At 34.2% G+C, this 21,291-nt stretch overlaps 1 protein-coding gene across 10 annotated transcripts in view; it reads right to left on the reverse strand.

Annotated features, from left to right (window-relative positions):
* The window catches only part of OSBPL8 (oxysterol binding protein like 8), a 157,793-nt gene that overhangs the window by 104,668 nt on the left and 31,834 nt on the right, over nucleotides 1–21,291 (reverse strand). For all 10 annotated transcript variants that reach the window (XM_059186380.1, XM_059186384.1, XM_059186383.1 and 7 more), the window contains one exon: nucleotides 5,244–5,352. In XM_059186380.1, the coding sequence (XP_059042363.1) occupies nucleotides 5,244–5,285 (42 nt within the window). In that variant the 5' untranslated portion in view covers nucleotides 5,286–5,352. The remainder of the gene's footprint in view (nucleotides 1–5,243; nucleotides 5,353–21,291) is intronic.

A 21,291-nucleotide genomic window follows, 5' to 3' on the forward strand; every position in this document is an offset into this window, starting at 1 on the left:
TAAAATGGCAAAATGATTAATAGTTTAAAAGATAAAAGGTGGGCTGGTTCGTGTGAAAGGTAAGGACTAGTCACAGTTATTCCCTCCAGTCCCCATTTGTGTAAGCCAGTTAGGACACTAATTTATACCACCAGTGAATTAACATATCTAGGCAATGATCATCCATGGCTGCTATTATCACAAGAAGAGAGACAGATATTATATGTCTCCGATGGTAATACACAACACCCTCAATAAGTATACTTGTCAAAAAAGAGTCTGAGCAAGTCTAACTCTGACCAACTTGTAAGAAATTTAAGTGACTGAAGAACTCATTAAATAATCACCATGGGGGAAAATCCAGACTGTGGGAAATTTTATAGGATGAACTCTCTTATTTATTTCAATAAACTAAAAAGGAAAAATTAAAAACAGATACGAGAGAGACTTAAAAGATTAAAAAAAGGCCTCAATGACTTATCAACCAACGCCAACATAAGGATTATAAGAAAATAATATTTATGAGACAATCAGGGAAATTTAAGCATTGATTAGTTATTTGATTAAAGAATTACTTGTTTTTAGGATACTAATGATATCTATGGTTGAAGTTTAAAGAAAAGTCTTTATATTTTAGAGATATTTACAGAAATACTTACAAACAAAATAATTTATCCAGGATTTGCTCCAAAAAAACATGAGATGGGAAGGTGGGACTACAGATGATGCAACACTGACCTGAATTGTTAATTGTTGAGAACAAGTGATAAGCACATGATGATTCACTATACTAGTCCATCTTTTAAAAAATATATTGAAATTTTCCATAATAAAAAGTTCAAGAAAGATAGCACCACTCTTAAATGTGATTAAAATATAAATTCTTATAGTTAGAAGTAGCTATTAGAAAGAAAGAACTCTTTTAATATAAGAGAGAATAAATATGTAGGTAACAAATTGGTGACTAAAATTTCTAGTTGTTTCATTATTTTACATTAGAAGATCTCTGCAACCTAAGAATTTACATAATTTAGGACCATTCAAAATAATACTTAATGTTACCAAACACTGGGGCAATTCCATTAACTGGCATGGCAAAATACACAAGCTATATATACAATGTTGCCAAATATTATATATAGTAGCCACATTTCTTAGAATAGGATTTAAAGCTCTTGGTGAAGTCTAGTAACATACCAATTTTACTTTATGAACACCAAATCACAGTAAACATGAAAAAAACCACCTAGTAAATATGTAAAAATAGAAGTTTCAGGAAGCTGGATAATCTCTAGGTCCATGAGAAAGACACTCATTTACTACATTCTAAGAATTACTGAACTAAATCATCTTTGCATTTCCTTACATTTCAGAAATTCTTTGATTCAAAGTACCCCATTTACATCAGAATCTTAAGAAAGATTACTTCAATTGAGAGCGTCTTATAATACAAAAGATTCACGAGTATTTTAAAAACTATGTTCTCTTCTGAAGTCAGTTATATAATTCACTTATAATACAAAAGATTTTTACCTCTAACAGACCTTCTAAAAGAAGGTTTCTTCCAGCAACAGAAATAATATATAAAATATTTTTAAAAAATACAATGAATAGGTGAAAAACCTATTCAGGTTTTGAATTTAAAAAAAAAAAAAAAAAAAGCTTCACATAGTCTACCTCAATCTATTAATAAAAATTTAACTCCTACACTTTAAGCATTTCTTAGTGGTTAATTGCTAAAGTGGTCTAAGTTCTGGACTTTTAAAAACTATCATAAGATACATATTAAATGTATACTTGTGTCCTGAAATATAGTAGGTTCCATGTTCAGAGACTCAATTCGTACTTTTTCAATATTTACTAATTAAGACAACACTACCACAAAAACTAAACTATACACAACTGGAATAGTAAATGGGCAAAGGAATTTTTTTAAAAGAAAAAGTAAAGTCGCTTGGGTGGCTCAACGGGTTAAGTGTCCAACTCCTGACTTCAGTTTAGGTCTCGATCTCAGGGTTGTGAGTTCAAGCGCCTGCTGGGTATGGAGCCTACTTAAAAAAAAAAAGAAGAAGAGAAAAAGAAAAAGTAATCTCCTATGGAAGAAGAATACTAAATTAATGGACACTGACAGTCATACTGAGTCCAAACTTTAACAATCTCACACCAAGACTCCAATAATAGTCTCTTAATATCTTTTACTCTTCCTAATCATTTAATATTTTGCTTCCAGATTCATTGATCTACATAAATATATTCAATGATATACTATGGCTTTCAGATTCAAGTTCAAAATCCCAGGTATGGCACTCAAAACCTACAATTTTGGTCTCTTTCTGCCTCATGAATCATTTTTCCTGTAAATAACACTACCTTCTAATCTACTTTAATTTTTCTAATTCATTTCTCTCTAAAAAAAAAAAAAAAGCCATAAGCAGTTAATTCTCCTCATTTAGCTTTGCCTCTTGTTATCCTCCTTTTCTAGAATACTCTCCTTGCTCATTTTCAATCCTGTACTATTTACCTGTGCTAATCAAAGTGCATGTTCTCTTAAGAAAACCCTTCTAACTACCCCAGTATATAACAACCACCCACTCTTCACAGCTTGTAAATCTTGCCTTGTTTTATGTTCATCAGTTAACACTGAGTAAATCTGTTTTTGCCTTGTCTATCCCATCTCTATTCTTCCCCAAGTAAACCTAATTCAGAATATATTGTATATATCTTGGCATCCCCTTCACCAGGCATAGTACTTTGTACAGAGGCAGCAATTTTTAAAAGTCTACTAATATCTTAAAAACTAGTACTTGCGATCATTTTTAAAAACAAACACTACAAACTCATGTTGACACACTACTTCATATTTTCAAAGAACTTTCTGGTTTCTCTTGATCATACTGACGCTATCAAGTACTCAGAAGGAATATTCTTGCCTATATGTTTTTTATTGAAGTAGAGTATTTGCCTCAATATTTTAGGAAGAAAAACTGAGATTCTGAGAAAGTATAAAGCCAAAATTACTGAATAGCCTAGGGCTTTTTTCCAATGTGTATTACTGCCTCTCCTGCCTTCTAATTATTTATCTTTATGGACAGAAAGCTTAATACAGCTAGGTATATCAATAATAATAGTAATAGCTTTTATTTACTGGATGCTTATAATGTCTGTGGCTTTATAATAGGCACTTTACAGATATATTATTACAATCAAAACTCAAAACAGGGAAGCCTGGGTGGCTCAATCAGTTAAACATCTGCTTTTGGCTCAGGTCAGGATCCCAGGCTCCTGGGATCAGGTCTGGCATTGGGCTTCCTACTCAGCAGGGAACCTGCTTCCCCTCTGCCTGTGGCTCCTCCTGCTTGTGCTCTCTCTCCCTTTCTCTCTCTGACAAATCAATAAAATCTTAAAAAACAAAACAAAACCTCAAAACAATTCTGGAAGGTAGATATTACTATTAACTTTATATAACCGATGAAGAAACTGAAAGCCTAGAGAATTTAATTAACTACCCAGGTCATACAACTAAGCAACAAAGCTTAGATTTTAATATGTAGCTAAATGTCTACAGAGCCCGTGTACTTATCCACTTCTCTTAGATCTAAACAGTAACCAGCTTAGGCGGTGCATCTACAGAGCCCGTGTACTTATCCACTTCTCTTAGATCTAAACAGTAACCAGCTTAGGCGGTGCATCTACAGAGCCCGTGTACTTATCCACTTCTCTTAGATCTAAACAGTAACCAGCTTAGGCGGTGCAGTTCAAAGGTGATATTTTATAAATAGGTAACTCGAAAGTAGATCTCAAGATTAGTTTCAAATACATAATATTTGAGTAGTGCAAATGAAATTTTTGGTATTTTTTACTCTATAATAAGCTACAATATTTCAAAAAAGAAACTGAGGGAACAAGAAAAAGAAAACTGTTCTCATTGCTTTTTAAATATCTTGCTCCAATCTCTCTAAATATCAGCACGATTGAGAATAAAAAAATGAATTAAATTTTATTAATACATCACAGATACTCTGGTATAGAATTTAATACTGTCTAGATATTAGTTTAAAAGAGGGGCACCTGGGTGGCTCAGTGGGTTAAAAGCCTCTGCCTTCGGCTCAGGTCATGATACCAGGGTCCTGGGATTGAGCCCCACATTGAGCCCCACATCGAGCTCTCTGCTCGTTAGGGAGATTGCTTCCCCTCTCTCTCTCTCTCTCTGCCTGCCCCTCTGCCTACTTGTGATCTCTATCAAATAAATAAAATAAATAAAATCTTTAAAAAAAAAGATAACAGTAAATTTTAAGTAATTCTATTCAGAAAGGCACAGAGCCAATACATTAGTGGCAAAGTACTGAAACACCCCTTAAGCTGTGCGAGCTCTTAGAGAAGATAATTAACCTTCAGCTCAGAACCATTTTCTCTATCTTTAAAAGTGAGAATAAACAATACCTACCTTTAATGGCTGTTGTGAGGGCAGTCTGACAAAGCACACACTTAGAGAATAGCAACTATTGTTATTATTGGCATTTTTATTATCAATGAGATTTAAAATATTTCAGCTAAAATAGTTAAGTCCACAACCTTAAATAAGATATTTATGGCAAAGTATACATGTTCTAAGACAAGGTTTTAATCTTAACTTTTTGTTGAAATCATAGTGAAAATAAAATAACCTACCATCAGTTTTCCTTTCATAATCGCTGTGACAATAACCTTTGTAAACCAAATTACTTCCATGCCCATTTTATTTTCTATTAACAAGTTATTTTAAAGTTTAACTTTCTTTGACCCTTTAAGAAACTAATACAAGACTGAACCAGAAATTCAAAAAAAGCTGGGAACAATTTAACCCAAATAAGCAAAATAGCATTTTGCTATCAATCATTAGACTGTCCCTAAATCTGAGTCTGAACAAAGGGCTTTCACTAAATTAAAATATACAAACATCTCAATATAATTCCATAGCAATATGAAACATAGAAAAGTTTGCCTCTGCATTATCCCAAAGAATTTACCATCCCAAGGGCTGGAACCAAATTAATACAAGTAAGCAGAGAAGGAGATAGGATGGAAATATCAGAAAACTGACTGTGTTCTGCTTCAACAAGCTTTAAAATATCTGTCATTTTCATACCAGCAAGAGTTAAAGAATTACTTTAAAATTTTTTAGGTTTGTTTTAAATACATTTTTTTAAGATAAAATGATGGCTTAGATCAAACACTTCATAGCTGTAGGTGATAGTACCTTATTATGCTACACTTGAATCACTCACCGAAGTTTGATCAGGTTCTCCATCTGCCAAACCTGCATCCATAGTGAAAGAAGGTAAGTATATGCTTCTCTTTCTGTTAATATTTAGCCATCCTGTAAATTTGAAAATCCTGGAAGAAAAAAAAATCCTATGTATTAGGACTAGTATAAAACTGTGAGAAATGGAAAAATCAGTAAGTATATTAGGAGGAAGAAATCATTTTAGGATGAGGTTACTGAGAAATTCAATCATGGAGAAAACAGATTTTGACATGGGCCTTAAAGAATGGTAAAGATTCAGAGAAAAAAAAATGAAGAAAAGAAAATATACCAAGTAATGAACAGCAAGAACAAGGTTACAGATATGAGACTGTTCAAAGTGAAATGTTTAAATCTACCTACAATTAAGGAAATAAGTGTTCTTTTTTCTCATGATTACATTGGCAAATATGCTAATATTGCCAACACTGGCAAGAATGTAGGACAAAGTATTCTCACATACTTTTGGAGAAGAATATAAATTATAACAATTTTTGGTAGGGCAATTAAAAAATATGTATACTTTAATCCAGTAATTTTGAGGCTAATAATTATGCCGTATTTGTTTATACAAATGCACACAGATATACAAACACATCCAACAAAGTAATAGAAATGATGAGAAAACTCGAACTTTATTTTTTTTTTTTTTTTTTTTTTTTTTTTTAGATTTTATTTATTTATTTGTAAGAGAGAGAGAGAGTGAGAGCGAGCACAGGCAGACAGAGTGGAAGGCAGAGTCAGAGGGAGAAGCAGGCTCCCTGCAGAGCAAGTAGCCCGATGTGGGACTCGATCCCAGGACACTGGGATCATGACCTGAGCCGAAGGCAGCTGCTTAACCAACTGAGCCACCCAGGCGTCCCAAAACTCGAACTTTAATGTCAATCATTAGGAGTTTGCTTAAATTATACTATAGACATAAAATGGAGTATCATGTAGCAACTTCTAAAAATCAGGTAGGTCTTTGCATACTCTTACGTATTTGCTTTATATATAAACTAAAATGAGGGCCAATTAGGTGGAAATGGCAAATTACAGAACATTATATATAAAATATTCTTCGTGTTTGTGTCTTCCCATTTTTACAATGAATATGTATCACTTTTATATTTTTATTTTGAAAGTCTTAGACGCATGTCTTTATAACAAGTCTTTTTCTTCTTCAAACTGAACTCTTACAATAACTATATATATTCAAATGTCTCTAATAACCTCTCTAATAATCCTTCCTTAAAAGCGCTAACAAAACCCAAATCAGTAAGTCAGCAAAATTCTGGTCCTTTCTTTAAGTCTGAAAAACATTTTCTTGTTTCTGCAAATATAAAAGGCTACAATGAAGTATAAACAGTGGGGATAATACTTTTTTTTTTTTTAAAGATTTTATCTATTTTATTTGACAGAGAGAGAGATCACAAGTAGGCAGAGAGGCAGGCAGAGACAGAGGGGGAAGCAGGCTCCCTGCTGAGCAGAGAGCCCGATGCGGGGCTCGATCCCAGGACACTGAGATGGTGACCTGAGCCGAAGGCAGCGGCTTAATCCACTGAGCCACCCAGGCGCCCCGGGGATAATACTTTTTACTTGGGCTTTGGAGGGCTATCATTTGGTTTCTTTGATATAACCAATACAATCAGCTCAAGCTAAGTGGACTTTCAATTTATAAACCTTAGGTATCCCTCCTTACTTTATGTATTACAATGCATTGTAATTATTTGTTCTCATGATCTAATTCTCTTCAGGGACAAAGACTGCATTCTACTGATCTGTCTACCCAGTGCTAGTCCATGGTAGGCATTTAATAAACACTTGTTGCACTGAATGTCCCCTCAATTACCTGTATGAATAATGATCCAAAACAGATCATATAAAAATTACTTATGTCTGAGATGCACACTAAAATTCTTACTTGAATACTGACAGGCATTATTCTAGAAATTGGCAAAACTAAAAAAAAAATAATAAAACACCCACAGGAAGCTTCAACTTCAAAAGTATTTTACCAATTTTTTTCATCTTATCCATTCCATTTGAAGGGTTTATTTATTCCTAGACATCATATTAGGCACTTAAAATACGTAAGTGAAGGAGTTCCCCTCTACTTGCTAGATGGGATGCTGCCTGATTCATTAATCACTTAATAAAACCAACTGGATCTTTCAAATAATAAAATACATCAATAAACAAAACAAACAGCCCTAATCTCATGGAGCTTATATTCTAGGAAGAGACAAACAATAAATACAATAAATTAAAAGTCATATGTTAGAAACCAATATTGCACTGTATGTTAACTAAGTAAAATTTTTTAAAAAAGGTTTTATGTTAGGGCATGATGTTATGAGAAAAAAATAAGGCAGACTAAGAAAAACCAGGGAGGAAAGGGTTACAATTTTATATAGCATGTTCATGATAGGTCTCATTGAAAAGATGACATCTGATCAAACATTTGAAGCAGGGAGGAAATTAGCCCTATAGATATCTGAAAAAGCATATTCAGGTCAGAGGGAATACCCAGTGCAAAAGCTGTAGAGCCTAACTTGGAAGTTTAAGGATTAGCAAGAAAGCAATGTGCCTAGAACAACATGAGCAAAGGGATGAAAGAGTAGGAAGAGATCTGATCACTTAAGGGAACAAAAGTAGTAGATCCAGTAGGTCCAGTGGGTCACTGTAGATCTTAGCCTTTAATTCTAAGTAATATGAGAAATCATTGGAGGGTTCAGAGGAAGGAATATGATTTGACTTACATTTTTAAAGTTTCTCTCTGTGTTGACAATAACTGTAGTAGTGGGGGAAGGGTAGGAATTGGGAATTCAGTTAAGAAGCTATTGTGAAAATTCCGGAGAGAAACAATGATACTAGGTTTAATGACAGCCATAAAGATACTCAGAAGTAGTAGAATTCTATATATATTTAGATAGTAGAAGCAACAGGATTTCCTGAAGGATTGACTATGAAGTGGGAAAGAAAAAGGAATCCATAATCACAAAGATTTTGGGCCTGAATGACTGAAAAGATGGCCATTCAGATGAGATGGGGGAGGTACTTGGTCGGGGTAAACATATTTAGTTTGGGATATGTTAAGTTTGAGATGTCTATTTGATATTCAAGTGGGCATGTTAAGCAAGCAGTTGGATATAATATAGCACACTGAATTTAAATTAGCAAAATGAGAAGTGTTTGAATACATTTAATTTTTAAAGACATGAATGTTATTCTTAGTAGTAGGCATGTGACAAATGTTTGTTAGCCTGTGAATAGCATATATATATGTCTCAAATGATTTTTTAAAACCAGTGTTTGGCTTTGCAGTAATTTTGTAAGAGGAGATTTGGTTCTATTGTGCTTATATTTATACTTTAGCAATAAGCAGCTCTCAAAAGTTTTATGTAAACAAAATAGTAATGAAACCATACATGACAAGGAATTCAGTGTGTAAAACAGGTCACAAAATGTAAGGGAAATGGCTGTGGTTTTGGTTCTTTTCAAGCAATATTTTAAGGGTAAAACTTACACATATAACAATGTAGATTTATAACTTGTCCTAAAATACTGGAAGACTGAGCAATAACTGATTAGAGCTAAGCAGCAGCCATCCACTTTACAAGGGGAAACATTCTCCAGTTTGTACCCACCTCTCATACCTTATCTGCACCTGTACTTCGCTGTTTCTCCTTTTCGCCAACTGCCTAAGTTCTGTAAATCCTTAAGTTCTGACTGAAGTTTAAAGTTACCTATACAGAATCTTTTCTAAAACAAAGAAACGTTCAATAACATAAACAACTACTTTTAAAAAAGAGCAATTTTAAAAGCTCCCAGTTTGAATTTCTTCTCTATCAGCCACCATCTTTCCTGTGATTAAGCTTTCTACCCGTATTTTCAAGCTACTTTCTTCTAATATCTAATGACAGTACAGAACTCTACTATAAGAATTTGTCCTGTCAGTTCTTCTACTTGTCCATAATGCTCAAACCTCCCTGATTGTTAAAAAGTCCTTTCTCAGTTCTACTTTCCTGAAAATTACCCTCCTATTTCTCTTTTATCTCTATTGGAAAATATCATAAATGTTCACACATTTATTTCCCCTATTTCTTCCCCCTGCTTTCATGCCTACATGTATTATGTTGGTTCTACACTGAGGTTAATATGAAGCACAGACGTGAATGTATGTGTCTGTTTGTTGTATGTGTAGCTTTTGATGACTGAATGTTTTCCTGACTTATCCCAATTTATGATTAAATGCTACGCCTTCCTTAATCATCATTGTCTGGAAATGAAGACTTCCTCCCAATAAAATTTTCAATTAGCTGAATCTTCCCAAACTATACAGAATAAAAGGGCAAGAGTGGGAATCCTTGTCTTGTACCTGACCTCAGCGGGAAAGCTTTCAGTTTTTTACCACTAAATATGATGTTCGCTGTGGGCTTGTCATATGTGGCTTTTACTATACTGAGGTACATTCCCTCTTACCTGCATTGTTGAGATGAAACAGATGTTGAACTTTGTCAAATGCTTTTTCTGCATCTATGGATATAATCGGATGATTTTTATAATGTAGTTTATTAATATAGTATACCACATTGACTGATTTGTGGATGTTGAACCATCCTCTCACCCCTGGAATAAACTCAATTGATCATGGTGTATGATCTCTTTGATGTATTGTTTAATTAAGTTTGCTTTTTTTTTTTTTTTTCAGGATTTTTGCATCTATGTTCCTCGGGGATATTAACCTGTAATTTTTTCTTGTGACATCCTTGTCTGGTTTGGTATCAGGGAAATGCTGACCTTGTCAAATGAATCTGGAAGAGTTTTCTCCTCTTTTATACTTTGGAAGAGTTTAAGAAGGATTGATATTAATTCTTCTTTGTTTGGTATGTTTGGTAGAATATACAAGTAAAGTTACATGACCTTGGATTCTCACTTGAAATAAGTTTTTAAATTGCTTATTCAATCTCCTTATTAGTAATTGATCTGTTCAAATTTTCTATTTCATCATGATTTAGTCTGAATAGCTTGCATATTTCTAGAGATTTGCCCATTTCTTCTAGATTGTCCAATTTGTTGGCAGATAATTATAATTTTTCATAGTAGTTTCTGATGATCCTTTGTATTTCTCTGGTATCAGCTGTAGTATCTCCTCTTTTATTTTTTTATTGTATTTATTTATGAGTTCTCTTATTCCCTTAGTGAGCTTTAGCTAAAAGCTTGCCAATTTTGTTTATCTTTTCAAAGGATCAGCTCTTAGTTCATTGATATTTTCTACTGCCATTTTAGTCTCTATTTCATTATTTCTGCTCTAATCTTTGTTATTTCCTTCCTTCTACTAACTTTGGGCTTAGTTTGTTCTTTTTATATTTCCTCAAGCTGTAAAGATAGGTTATGAGATTTTTCTTGTTTCTTGAGCTATAGCATTTATCACTGTAAACTTCTCTCTCAGGCTGGCTTTTGACATATTCCACAAATTCTGGTATATTTCCATTTTTGTTTGTTTTGAGATATTTTTTATTTCTTCTTGACTCATACGGTTATTAAGAAGCATGTTGTTTAATCTCCACATATCTGTAAATTTTCCAGTTTTCTTCAAGTAATTCATTTCTAGCTTTCAACCATTGTGGTAAAAATGATGCTTGATATGCTTTCAATACTCTTTAATAGAGTAAGACTTGATTTGCTAATGATGTAGTATATGCTGATTAATTGAACATAATAATAAAAATTTTTTAAAAAATAAAATAAAGACTTGTAGCTTAACATACAACCTATTCTAGAGAATGTTCCATGTGTACTTGAGAAGAATGTGCATTCTGTTGCTTTTAGATGTAATTTTCTGATTATGTTTGTTAATTCCATCTGGTCTAACATGTTATTTAAGGGCAGTTTTTTCCTATTGCTTTTCTGTCTGGATCATCTATCCAGTGATGCTGGGGTATTAACATCCCTTATTATTACTGTATTGTTATCTACTTCTCTTTAGGACTTGTAAATACTTGCTTTATGTATGTAATGCTCCAATGTTGGTGCATAAATATTTACAAATGTTAATACTCCTTTTGGATTGATCCCTTTATCATTATATGATGCCCATCTTTGTCTTATTACAGTTTTAAAGTGTATTTTGTTTGATATAAATACAGCTACTCCAGCTTTCTTTAAGTTTCCATTTGCATGGAATATCTTTTTCCATCCCTCCCTTTTCAGACTTCTGTGTGTCCTAACATCTAAAGAAAATCTCTTCAGGCAGCATACAGATGGGTCTTGTTTTTTTTTTTTTGCTGTTGTTATTGTTGTTTTATCTATTCAGCCACTCTCCAATCTTTGATTGGAGAATTTAGTCCAATCAGATTTAAAACAATTTATTTATTTAAAAAAGATTTATTTATTTATTTGACACAGAGAGATCACAAGTAGACAGAGAGGCAGGCAGAGAGAGAGAGAAGCAGGCTCCCTGCTGAGCAGAGAGCCCCATGCGGGACTCGATCCCAGGACCCGGAGATCATGACCTGAGCCGAAAGCAGCAGCTTAACCCACTGAGCCACCCAGGCGCCCCTAAAATAATTTATTTTTTAAATAACTATTTATAAGGGAACCTGGGTGGCTCAGTGGGTTAAGGCCTCTGCCTTCTACTCAGGTTGTGATCCCGGGGTCCTGGGATCAAGCCCCACATCAGGCTCTCTGCTCCGCGGGAAGCCTGTATCCTCCTCTCTCTCTCTGCCTGCCTCTCTGCTGACCTGTGATCTCTGTCAAATAAATAAATAAAAATATTTTTTTAAAATAAATGAATAAATAAATATTTATTTATTTATCTATTTATTTATAAGTATGTACTTATTGCCATTTTGTTAACTGTTTTCTGGATATTTTCATAATTCCTCTTTTCATCTCTCCTCTTACTTTCTTCCTTTGTGGTTTGGGGACTTTAATGGTATGCTTACATTCTTTTTGCTTCATCTTTTGTGTTTTTACCATAAGTTTTTATTTTGTGGTTATAATGAGGCTTACATATAACAATTTCTAACTATAGCAGTGTATTTTAAGTTGATAACAACTTAAGTTTGATCCCATGGTAAAGCATATCATTTTTACCCCCATCCCCCCCTTGCACATTTAAAAATTTAAAAGATGAAACTGGATGAGAGTCCCTGGGTTATCTGTGCAGACAGAAAAAAGGATCAAGTTCAGATCCCTGAGGTACTTGAATATTAAAGGATCACTATTTATAGAATGAATGAATCCCAATTTTTGCTTTTCAACTTGGAAAAACCACTCCATGTAATTACTAATGCGGAGAACAAAGGCAAAAGACAAAAATTAAACTTCCTTAAAACTTAATAGCCATAGACAATTTCTTGAGATAGGCAGAGTGACCTTTCTCAAGAAGCTTAGGGGCTTCCATGTTAACACTTTGCCCAAGGCAAAAGGCAACCATGGCTATACAGTAGCTCAACCTCCACAAGCCTGGTTTAAAAAAAAAAAATCTCTTTGGAAACTTCATTATCTCTACCCAACTACCCACCCCACCACCAAGATATAAGTTAGCAATTATCCTCCAAACTTATGGCCCACTGATATACATCTGAAGGGATCTCATAATGAAGGTTTTACTAGCCAGTAGTAAATGACCTTTTCCTTAAAAAATAAATAAATAAAAAAGTAGCCCCTCAAGGTCCTGGTAACCTTGCTTCCAAATTTCTGAGAAACTTACACTATTCCTAACCCCCTCTCAATTTTAAAGTATATAATCAGCAATCCTCACAACCCTAGTGCTGCTCTTTCTGTCCTCCGGTCCTATCCCCATTCTTTAATAAAACCACCCTTTTTGCACCTAAGACATCTTAAGAATTCTTTCTTGACTGTTCGCTGTCAAACCCCAACATGTACATCAATTACATTATGTAAAAACTGAATTAACCAATATAAAAGGCAAACACACACATACAAAAGTCAAATCATAACATGACCAATTTAAAAGAGGAAGCCAGAAGTGGAAAAGAAAGATAAAATTAAGGATAGGTGCCCTAAATTCTTTATCTTTGATAATAAGAAGTTGAAATAAGAGACATTGCTAATATGTCAAGAAATAAGTTTTTAGTACTTTCCTTGAAGCCAAAAATTGCAACATATGAAACAAAAAATCCTAGAGGGAGAGGGTGACTGATTGGAGGCTTAAAGTATAAGCATAATAATTTCCCCATCTTTCAGAGGTGAAAGTCAAAAGATGTTTATATTGATGTAGTTTCACAACATTAGTGAGATCTTTTAAAGCCTACAGACAAAAAAGAATTCTTCAGACGTCTTTGGCACAAAAAATTGATTTTATTAAAGCTTGGAGATTGGTGGGCAGAAAGCGCAGCTGCCCTGGGGTTCTGAGGAATGGCTGATTATATATTTGGGTGTTGGGGGGAGGTAAGGAAAAAGGGAGCTGCCAAAAGGACGTTGATATGCTAAAGAAGACTCTCAGGATACTGGAGGCCTGGCTATTGTGAAACTAAGGTTGTTTTTCCCTATAACAAAGCATTACCATTAATATAGTTGGAAGTTTTCTGAAGAATGTCACATGTATGTATTCCACACAGGAGTGGGGTTGGGTGGGTAAGTTGTGGGGTGTCAGCTAGTGCTTTGTCCTTGGCCTGCCTTCTGCTCCCTCATCAAAATGATAATCTGAGAATTACAAAGTTTATTTCCTAAAAGTTTAAATGGTAACTAAACACAAACCTAATGGCAATAGGCACCAGGGAGTAGGCTTGAGAAGAAATCTTTTCTGCCATTTAAAAAAAATTTTTAACAGTATATGTTACATACAATCAAGAAGAAAGTATAATAACATGTTTGTAAAAGAGTACAATGTGTCATAATCCTGAAGATTCCCTTCTCCAAATTGCAGGGCTAAAGCTAGGCCTGCATCCAAATTTAAACATAATTACTAGTCAAAGGCAAATTTTAAAGAAGACTTTGTTCCCTCTTTTGTTCCTTTTTTTTTTATCAGTATTCTAGCCATTGTTTGGGGAATTGGTGCCTCACTGTCTACACTTAAAAAGTTCCTAGAAAAAGTAATTTTTATAATAGTTCTTTACTGGGGGCTTAAATTGCTATTTCAGTAACAGAGAAAAGGAAGGAGCAACTCCTAAGCAATGCTAACATCTTTAACACATGTCACTTAATCTTTAAAAAAAGAAGATTTTATTTATTCGAGAGAGACAAAGACCACAAGCAGGGAGAGGGGCAAAGAGGGACAAGCATACTCCCCACTGTGCTGGGCGTCCCACTCCAGGAGTTCGATCCCCTGGGATCATAACGTGAGCCAAAGGCAGACACTTAACCCACTGAGTCACCCAAGTGCCCTTCTTAATTTTAACAAATTTATGATGCTATAATAAATGATGGCTCCATCTGAAGGCATCAACAAGTTGTATATTATTAGTATTTCCTCCTATCTCACAGGATACCTCAGAAGTTATTTGTTCTGTTTTGTTAAATGATTATGTAACAATAACCAATATTCTCAAAAGCAAGAATGCTTATCAATGAACACATCATACTTCTAAAGTACAACATACTAGAAGAGTATTAGATTCAATAATCCTAATCTCTCTCACTGCCAGTTTGAAAAAAAAAAAAAAAAAGGTTGCAAATAAAAACAATTTTGTTTAGCTACTCTGACCTAATATACAGTATTTACACTAAGTCAAATCCTTAAGGAAAGCCTAGTATGAGAAAATCATCACATAATTGTGACAGTTCCCAAAGAGCAAGCCAGAAGCACCAACATCATAATCACAAGCACTTTGACAAAATAAATTATGTAAATGGATTGCTGGAATAAAGCAATCATCTATCCAAAGGGCTTTCATCTATATTATTGCAAAATAGTGCAGTACATATGTTTCTTAGAGTATAATCATATTTTGGCACCTATGAATTGTGTTAAAATTCCTTTCATTCTAAAAATAGTAACAACAACAACAATGATGATAATAAAATACACAATATGTAGAATTCAGCCAAAATAATATCATTAGCAATTTGCCCAGAGGAAAACCAACGGTGTTAGACTAAGTTCAATGAAAAACAGAAAATCACTACTACTAAATTTCTGGTAAGATACAAAACAAATTCCATTTCCCATTTTCTTTAGATTAACCATTAATATACATAACTCATAATTGTTAAAGCTTAAAATAAGCCTTTATACCTATATTGCTTCACCATCAATTGTATGTACTAAAATGGCTCAAAACACATTCATCAAATATTTATTTACTTCTTGTCACATAGGAGACACTGATGTAGATTCTGGACATATATGGAACAATCAATACCATTCCTGTCCTAGCCAAAAAAAGGCAAAATAAACTGACTAGTATATTACAATGTAATGAGTCTTATGACAAAGCTACATGTATGATGTTACCTATGTAGCACATAAGGATATTAAACTCAGCCTTCTGGAGGTAGCAGAGTAACAACATACAAAAAAAGAACTTCGCAAAGCCTTTTTATATTAAATAAAACAAATTAACTACCAGAAGTAGAATATATAAATAAATCTAACTAGGATTAATTAATGTAGAATCTTTTATAAATCTTTATAATCTAATAGTTTTTTTAACTTTTGCAGTCTATTTTAAACTTTGGTTTACATTTTTTTGAGATTCATCTATCTAGTTTTAGATCTAGTAACAAAACTAGTTAACCTTATCTCCCAATAAATACCTAATTCTACAAAATATAAAATAAAATAATATGAAATAATGAAGTCATCTCAAATAGATTACTATAGAGTACAATTTTTCTAAAAAATACATGTGGAAAAGGAACAGATTAGAAAGGTAACTTCATAATTTAAAAATAAATTTTGACACAGCAAGATTCTATTTTATGTATCTATTCTATATAATATATATTTATATGAATATATATTTATATTAATTAGATATATATCTACTCTATATAATATAAATATATATTTATAATATATAAATTTATATATTTACAATATATAAATATATATTTATATTATATAGAGTAGATATATATCTAATTCATTGGACATTTTGCAGAGTTGGATACAGAGAAAAAAATATGAATGACAGAATATAGCTCAAGATAATACATTTCCTTAAAAGTGTCAAGCCAATCTGCAAAGAACTACGTAAGAACCCTCTTACTATACATTCATACTTCCCTGTTAATACTTCAAGAAAAAAATCATTCCGAAGTGAAATATAGAGTTGATGGGTTTAAAAGGAAATAGCAAAACAGCACATAGAGACAATAACCAACCTAGTAGCAACCAGACCCAGCATCCAGTCTGTGATCTCCATCATTTCTTATTAAAAGGTATCAGGGCTTCTTTGAGAAATGGCATATTCTAGGTCTAAGAAAACAAATGTACAAGGTATGCCTAGAATATCTTACATTCCAGTATCTTGCATATCCAAGCAAAATGCAAGGTTTATATAATGAAGACTCAGGAGCCAACGCAAAAGGACTCTCTATGGCCAAGATAGGACTACTTTATAGAGAAAATTTATACCTATAAAACGTAGTTTGAAAATCAAAGAGCTAAACAACCATTTCAAGAAATCTGAGGGATGCTTGGGTGGCCCAGTTGGTTAAGCCACTGCCTTTGGCTCAGGTCATGATCCTGGAGTCCCAGAATCGAGTCCCACATCAGGTTCCCTGCTCAGTGGGGAGTCTGCCTCTCCCTCTGATCCTCCCCTCTCTCATGCTCTTCTCTCTCTTAAATAAATTTAAAAAAATTTTTTTTAATTTGAAAGAGGGGCAAATTAAATCTAAAAAGTAAAAGGAAGGAAATAACAAAGAGCAGAAGTACAAAGAGAAAAATCTACAAGGTCAAAAGTTAGTTCTGTAAAAAGATTCAATTTGATGAAGGCTAGGTAAAAAGCAAGGGGGATAAAAGAGACCAGAAAAATAACCAATATTATGACTGATAAAGGAGAAATCATAACAAATCCTCCAAACATTAAAGATATCCTGAAAGAAAATTATAAATAACTATACCAATAAATTTGAAAATTTGTAAGAAAAAGAAATCCTAGAAAAATCCAACTTATTGGGCATCTGAATGGCTTAGTCGGTTAAATGTCTGCCTTCACCCTCAGGTCATGAGCTCAGCGTCCTGGGATTGAGACCCACACTACACAGTACTGGGCTCAACTGGTTGTATCAGACCCTTGATCCCAGCTCAGGTCTTTATGTCAGGGTCATGAGTTCAAGCCCCTCACTGGGCTCCATATTAGGTATAGGGCCTACTTAAAACAATAAAAGAAAGAAGATAAGACCAAACCAGACCAGACCAGACCAACAGCCAGCACAGAGACAGATTTCACTAGCTTTTGCCCCACAGGTATTTGAGTTCACAGACTCTAGCTGCCTGATCCTCCACATACAAATACATTTCTTCCTTTCATCTGCCCCCTCCAGAGCCTAGGAATTATACCAGCAGCCAGTCCAGGCATCTGTGGTTGCTGAGTTCAAGACACCAGCCTAGACTCCCATAGCTGACTTCTACTTGATAGGAATGTGCTCAGAGGAGCTCCTCCAGTTGTGTACTTGCACACTACTGGCCTGACATCTGGTACCACCTTCCACTATCACATGCACATACATACACATTTTGGAGACTGCAACCAAGGAAGAGCACACCAACAGCCAGGGCCATCATAGCTTCTTGTGGGTCTAGATCAGGCCCTGTCTTCTGTCACTGGGCAGTACCACTGAATCACTTACAGCTAGCGCCTTGAGCTGTGCACCTGCACATCCTGGCCCAACTCCATCACTGTCCTCTACTGCCATGCACCCATAGCAAGACACAGCAAGCATGTGGGGCACACCTAGAGCCAAGGCCCCTGCAGCTATCTACCTGCCCTGAGCCCCACCATTACATGTCTGTTTGTGACCACACCTGCCACTAGCTGCACCCCTAGCTAGTCCTTATAGCTGAGTGTGTGAATACCACAAGTTCCAGACACTACCACTGCTTGCCCTGGACCCTAGGTGCTGAATCTAGAGGTACTACTGAGGACCACAACAATCCTCAATGACTCTGCAGAACTCCCAAAACACTAGCCAAAAAACACACATTTGTTGATGCTATAGACCCCAATGGCTTTAGCCAATGGGCCACAATGGCCACTGAAAACCCAGTGCTGCCACATGCCCCTGCACTTGGTATCCTAATACTACGAGACTCAGGGACACAGCATACTCTAGTGTGCCCCCCCTGTCGATGAAAGTCTTCTCTTACTGAAATCAGTCTATAAAGTCAGGAAGGGGTGACTGATTCTTCAAATACATAGACACAAAGATACAATACTATAAAATATCGAGAAAACATAGCTAAACCAAAGCAATATGGTAAACCTCCAGAAACAAACTGGCTCTAAAGAAATGGGAGATCCAGGAATTGCCCAACAAAGAATTCAAAATAATCATTCTGAAGATACTTAGAGAGCTACAAAAGAACACAGAAAAACAATTTAACTGTAACAAGAAAATCATACAAGAAGATAAACAGTTCAGCAAAGAGAGAGAAAACAAAGAACAAATAAATTTTGGAACTGAAGAATACAATAACTAAACTGAAGAATTCAACAGAAAGCTTCAACAGCAGATCAAAGAACAAAAGAAATAATCAGGGGGCTTGAAGACAGATCTTTTGAAATCATCCAGAAAGGCAAGAAAGAAAGAAAGAGAAAAAAGAAAAGGTATGCAGATGTCTATGGGTCTCTATGGGTCTTATAAGATACCAATAAGAGAAGCAAGGTATACATTAAGGTATACAAATGTAGAAAACACATTTAAAGAAATAACAGCTGAGAAGGCAAACTTGGGAGATTTGTCTGGATATCCCGGTTCATGAAGCTAATAGGTCACCACATTTTCAATCCAAACAATCTTCTCCAAACACATTATAATAAAATGGCCCAAAAGCAAAGAGGATTTTAAAAGCAGCAAGAGGAAAAAAAAATTCTTGCATATAAGGGAACTCCCATGTCTATCAGTGGATTTCTCATCACAGGCCTTGCAGGCCAGGAGTGAAAAGAGTGCTATAGTCAAAGTATGGAAAGAAAGGAAAATTGTCAACCAAGAATGTTTTACCCAGCATGATTGTCCTTCAGTAATGAAAGCAAGATAAAGACCTTCCTAAACAAAACCTGAGGGAGTTCTTTACCACTAGACCTCCCTTACAAGAAATATTGAAAGGACCTCTTCAAGCTGAAGCTAAAGGACATTAATCAGTAACATGGAAACTTAGGAAAATAAATAGCCATTAGTAAAGGCAAGTAAGTAGTCTAATTTTGAATACTCTAATACTGTATAATATGGTGGTGTGTTAACTCTAGTATAAAGGTTGAAGGACAAAAATAGTTATAGCTGTAATTATTTGTAAATTGATACACAATATAAAAAGATTAAAATGTGACATCAAAAACACAAAATGTGAGGGAGGGGAATGAAAGAGCAGTTTTCTGTTTGTTGGGTTTGTTTTGTTTTTTTGAGACCAAAGTTAAGTTGATATCAGCTTAAAATAGATTGTTATATCTATAAGATGTTTCAAGTAGGCTTCAGGGCAACCAAAAAACAAAAACTTAAAGAAGACACACATAATTGGTAATCGAAGTGTACCAATATAGAAAATCATCACTTTATAAAGAAGGAGAATAAGAGAGGAAGAAAGGCACAAAGAAACTATAATATGGCCAGAAAACAATTAGCAAGATAGAAATAATAGGTTCTTACTTATCAATAATTACCTTAAATGTAAATAGATTAAACACACCAATGAGAGGGCACAGAGTGGCTGAACTGATTTTAAAAAAAGAAAAAAAAAGATCCAACTATATGCTGCCTACAAGAGACTCACTTCAGCTTCAAGGACACATATAGGCTCAAAGAGAAGAGGTGAAAAAACATTTCATGCAAATAGAAACCAAAGAGAGCAGAGGTAACTACAATTATAACAGAGAAAATAGACTTGAAGTCAAAAATTGAAACAAGACAAAAAAGGTCATTATATAATAAAAAAGGGGTCAATTCACCATGAGGATATAACAATTGTAAATATATATGCACCCAACATTGAAGCAACTAAATATATTAAGCAAATTATACTAATAGATTTGAAGACAGCAATATAATAATGGGGGGGACTTCAATACCCCACTTTCAAAAATGGACAAACCTTCCAGACAGAAAATCAATAAGGAAACACTGGACTTGAACTATACCTTAGATTAAATGTACCTAACAGACATATACAGAACACTACAAGCAACAGCAGCAGAATACACATTTTTCTCAAGTACACATGCAACATTCTCAAGGATAAATCATATGTTAGGTTACAAAACAAGTCTCAGCAAATTTTAAGAGACTGAAATCATGCTAGGATCTCTTCAAACCACAAAGATTTGGAACTAGAAATCAATAATAAGAAAAGCAGAAAATTCACAAACGTGGAATTTAAATAACGCATTCCTGAACAACCACAGAGTCAAAGAGGAAATTAACAGGGAAAGAAAGAAATATCTGGAAATAAATGCAAATGTAATACAACATAACAAGTTTATGGAATACAGCAAAAGAGTTTATAGGGATAAATGCCTAAACTAAGAAAAAGGAATGATCTCAAGCAACCCAACTTTACACCTCAAAAACTAAAAAAAACAAGAACTAAGCCCAAAGTTAACAGAAGAAATAAGCTAAAGATCAAAGATGAAAAAAAATGAAACAGAATAGAAAAACAATACAAAGACCAATGAAACTAAGAATTGGTTTTTTGAAAAAATAAACAAGAAATTAACAAATTAAAAATGGAAAGAGACATTACAGCAGATAGCACAGAAATACAAAGGTCCATAAGACACTAATAATGAACAATTATACACCAAAAATGAACAACCTACAAGAAATGGATCAATTCCTAGAAGCATACAGTCTACCAAGTCCAAATCATAAAGAAATAATTCTGAGCTGACCAAGTAACAAGTTAAGGAGACTGAAGCAATAAT

The sequence above is a fragment of the Mustela lutreola genome, chromosome 8, assembly GCF_030435805.1.
Source record: "Mustela lutreola isolate mMusLut2 chromosome 8, mMusLut2.pri, whole genome shotgun sequence".
Lineage (NCBI taxonomy): Eukaryota > Metazoa > Chordata > Mammalia > Carnivora > Mustelidae > Mustela > Mustela lutreola.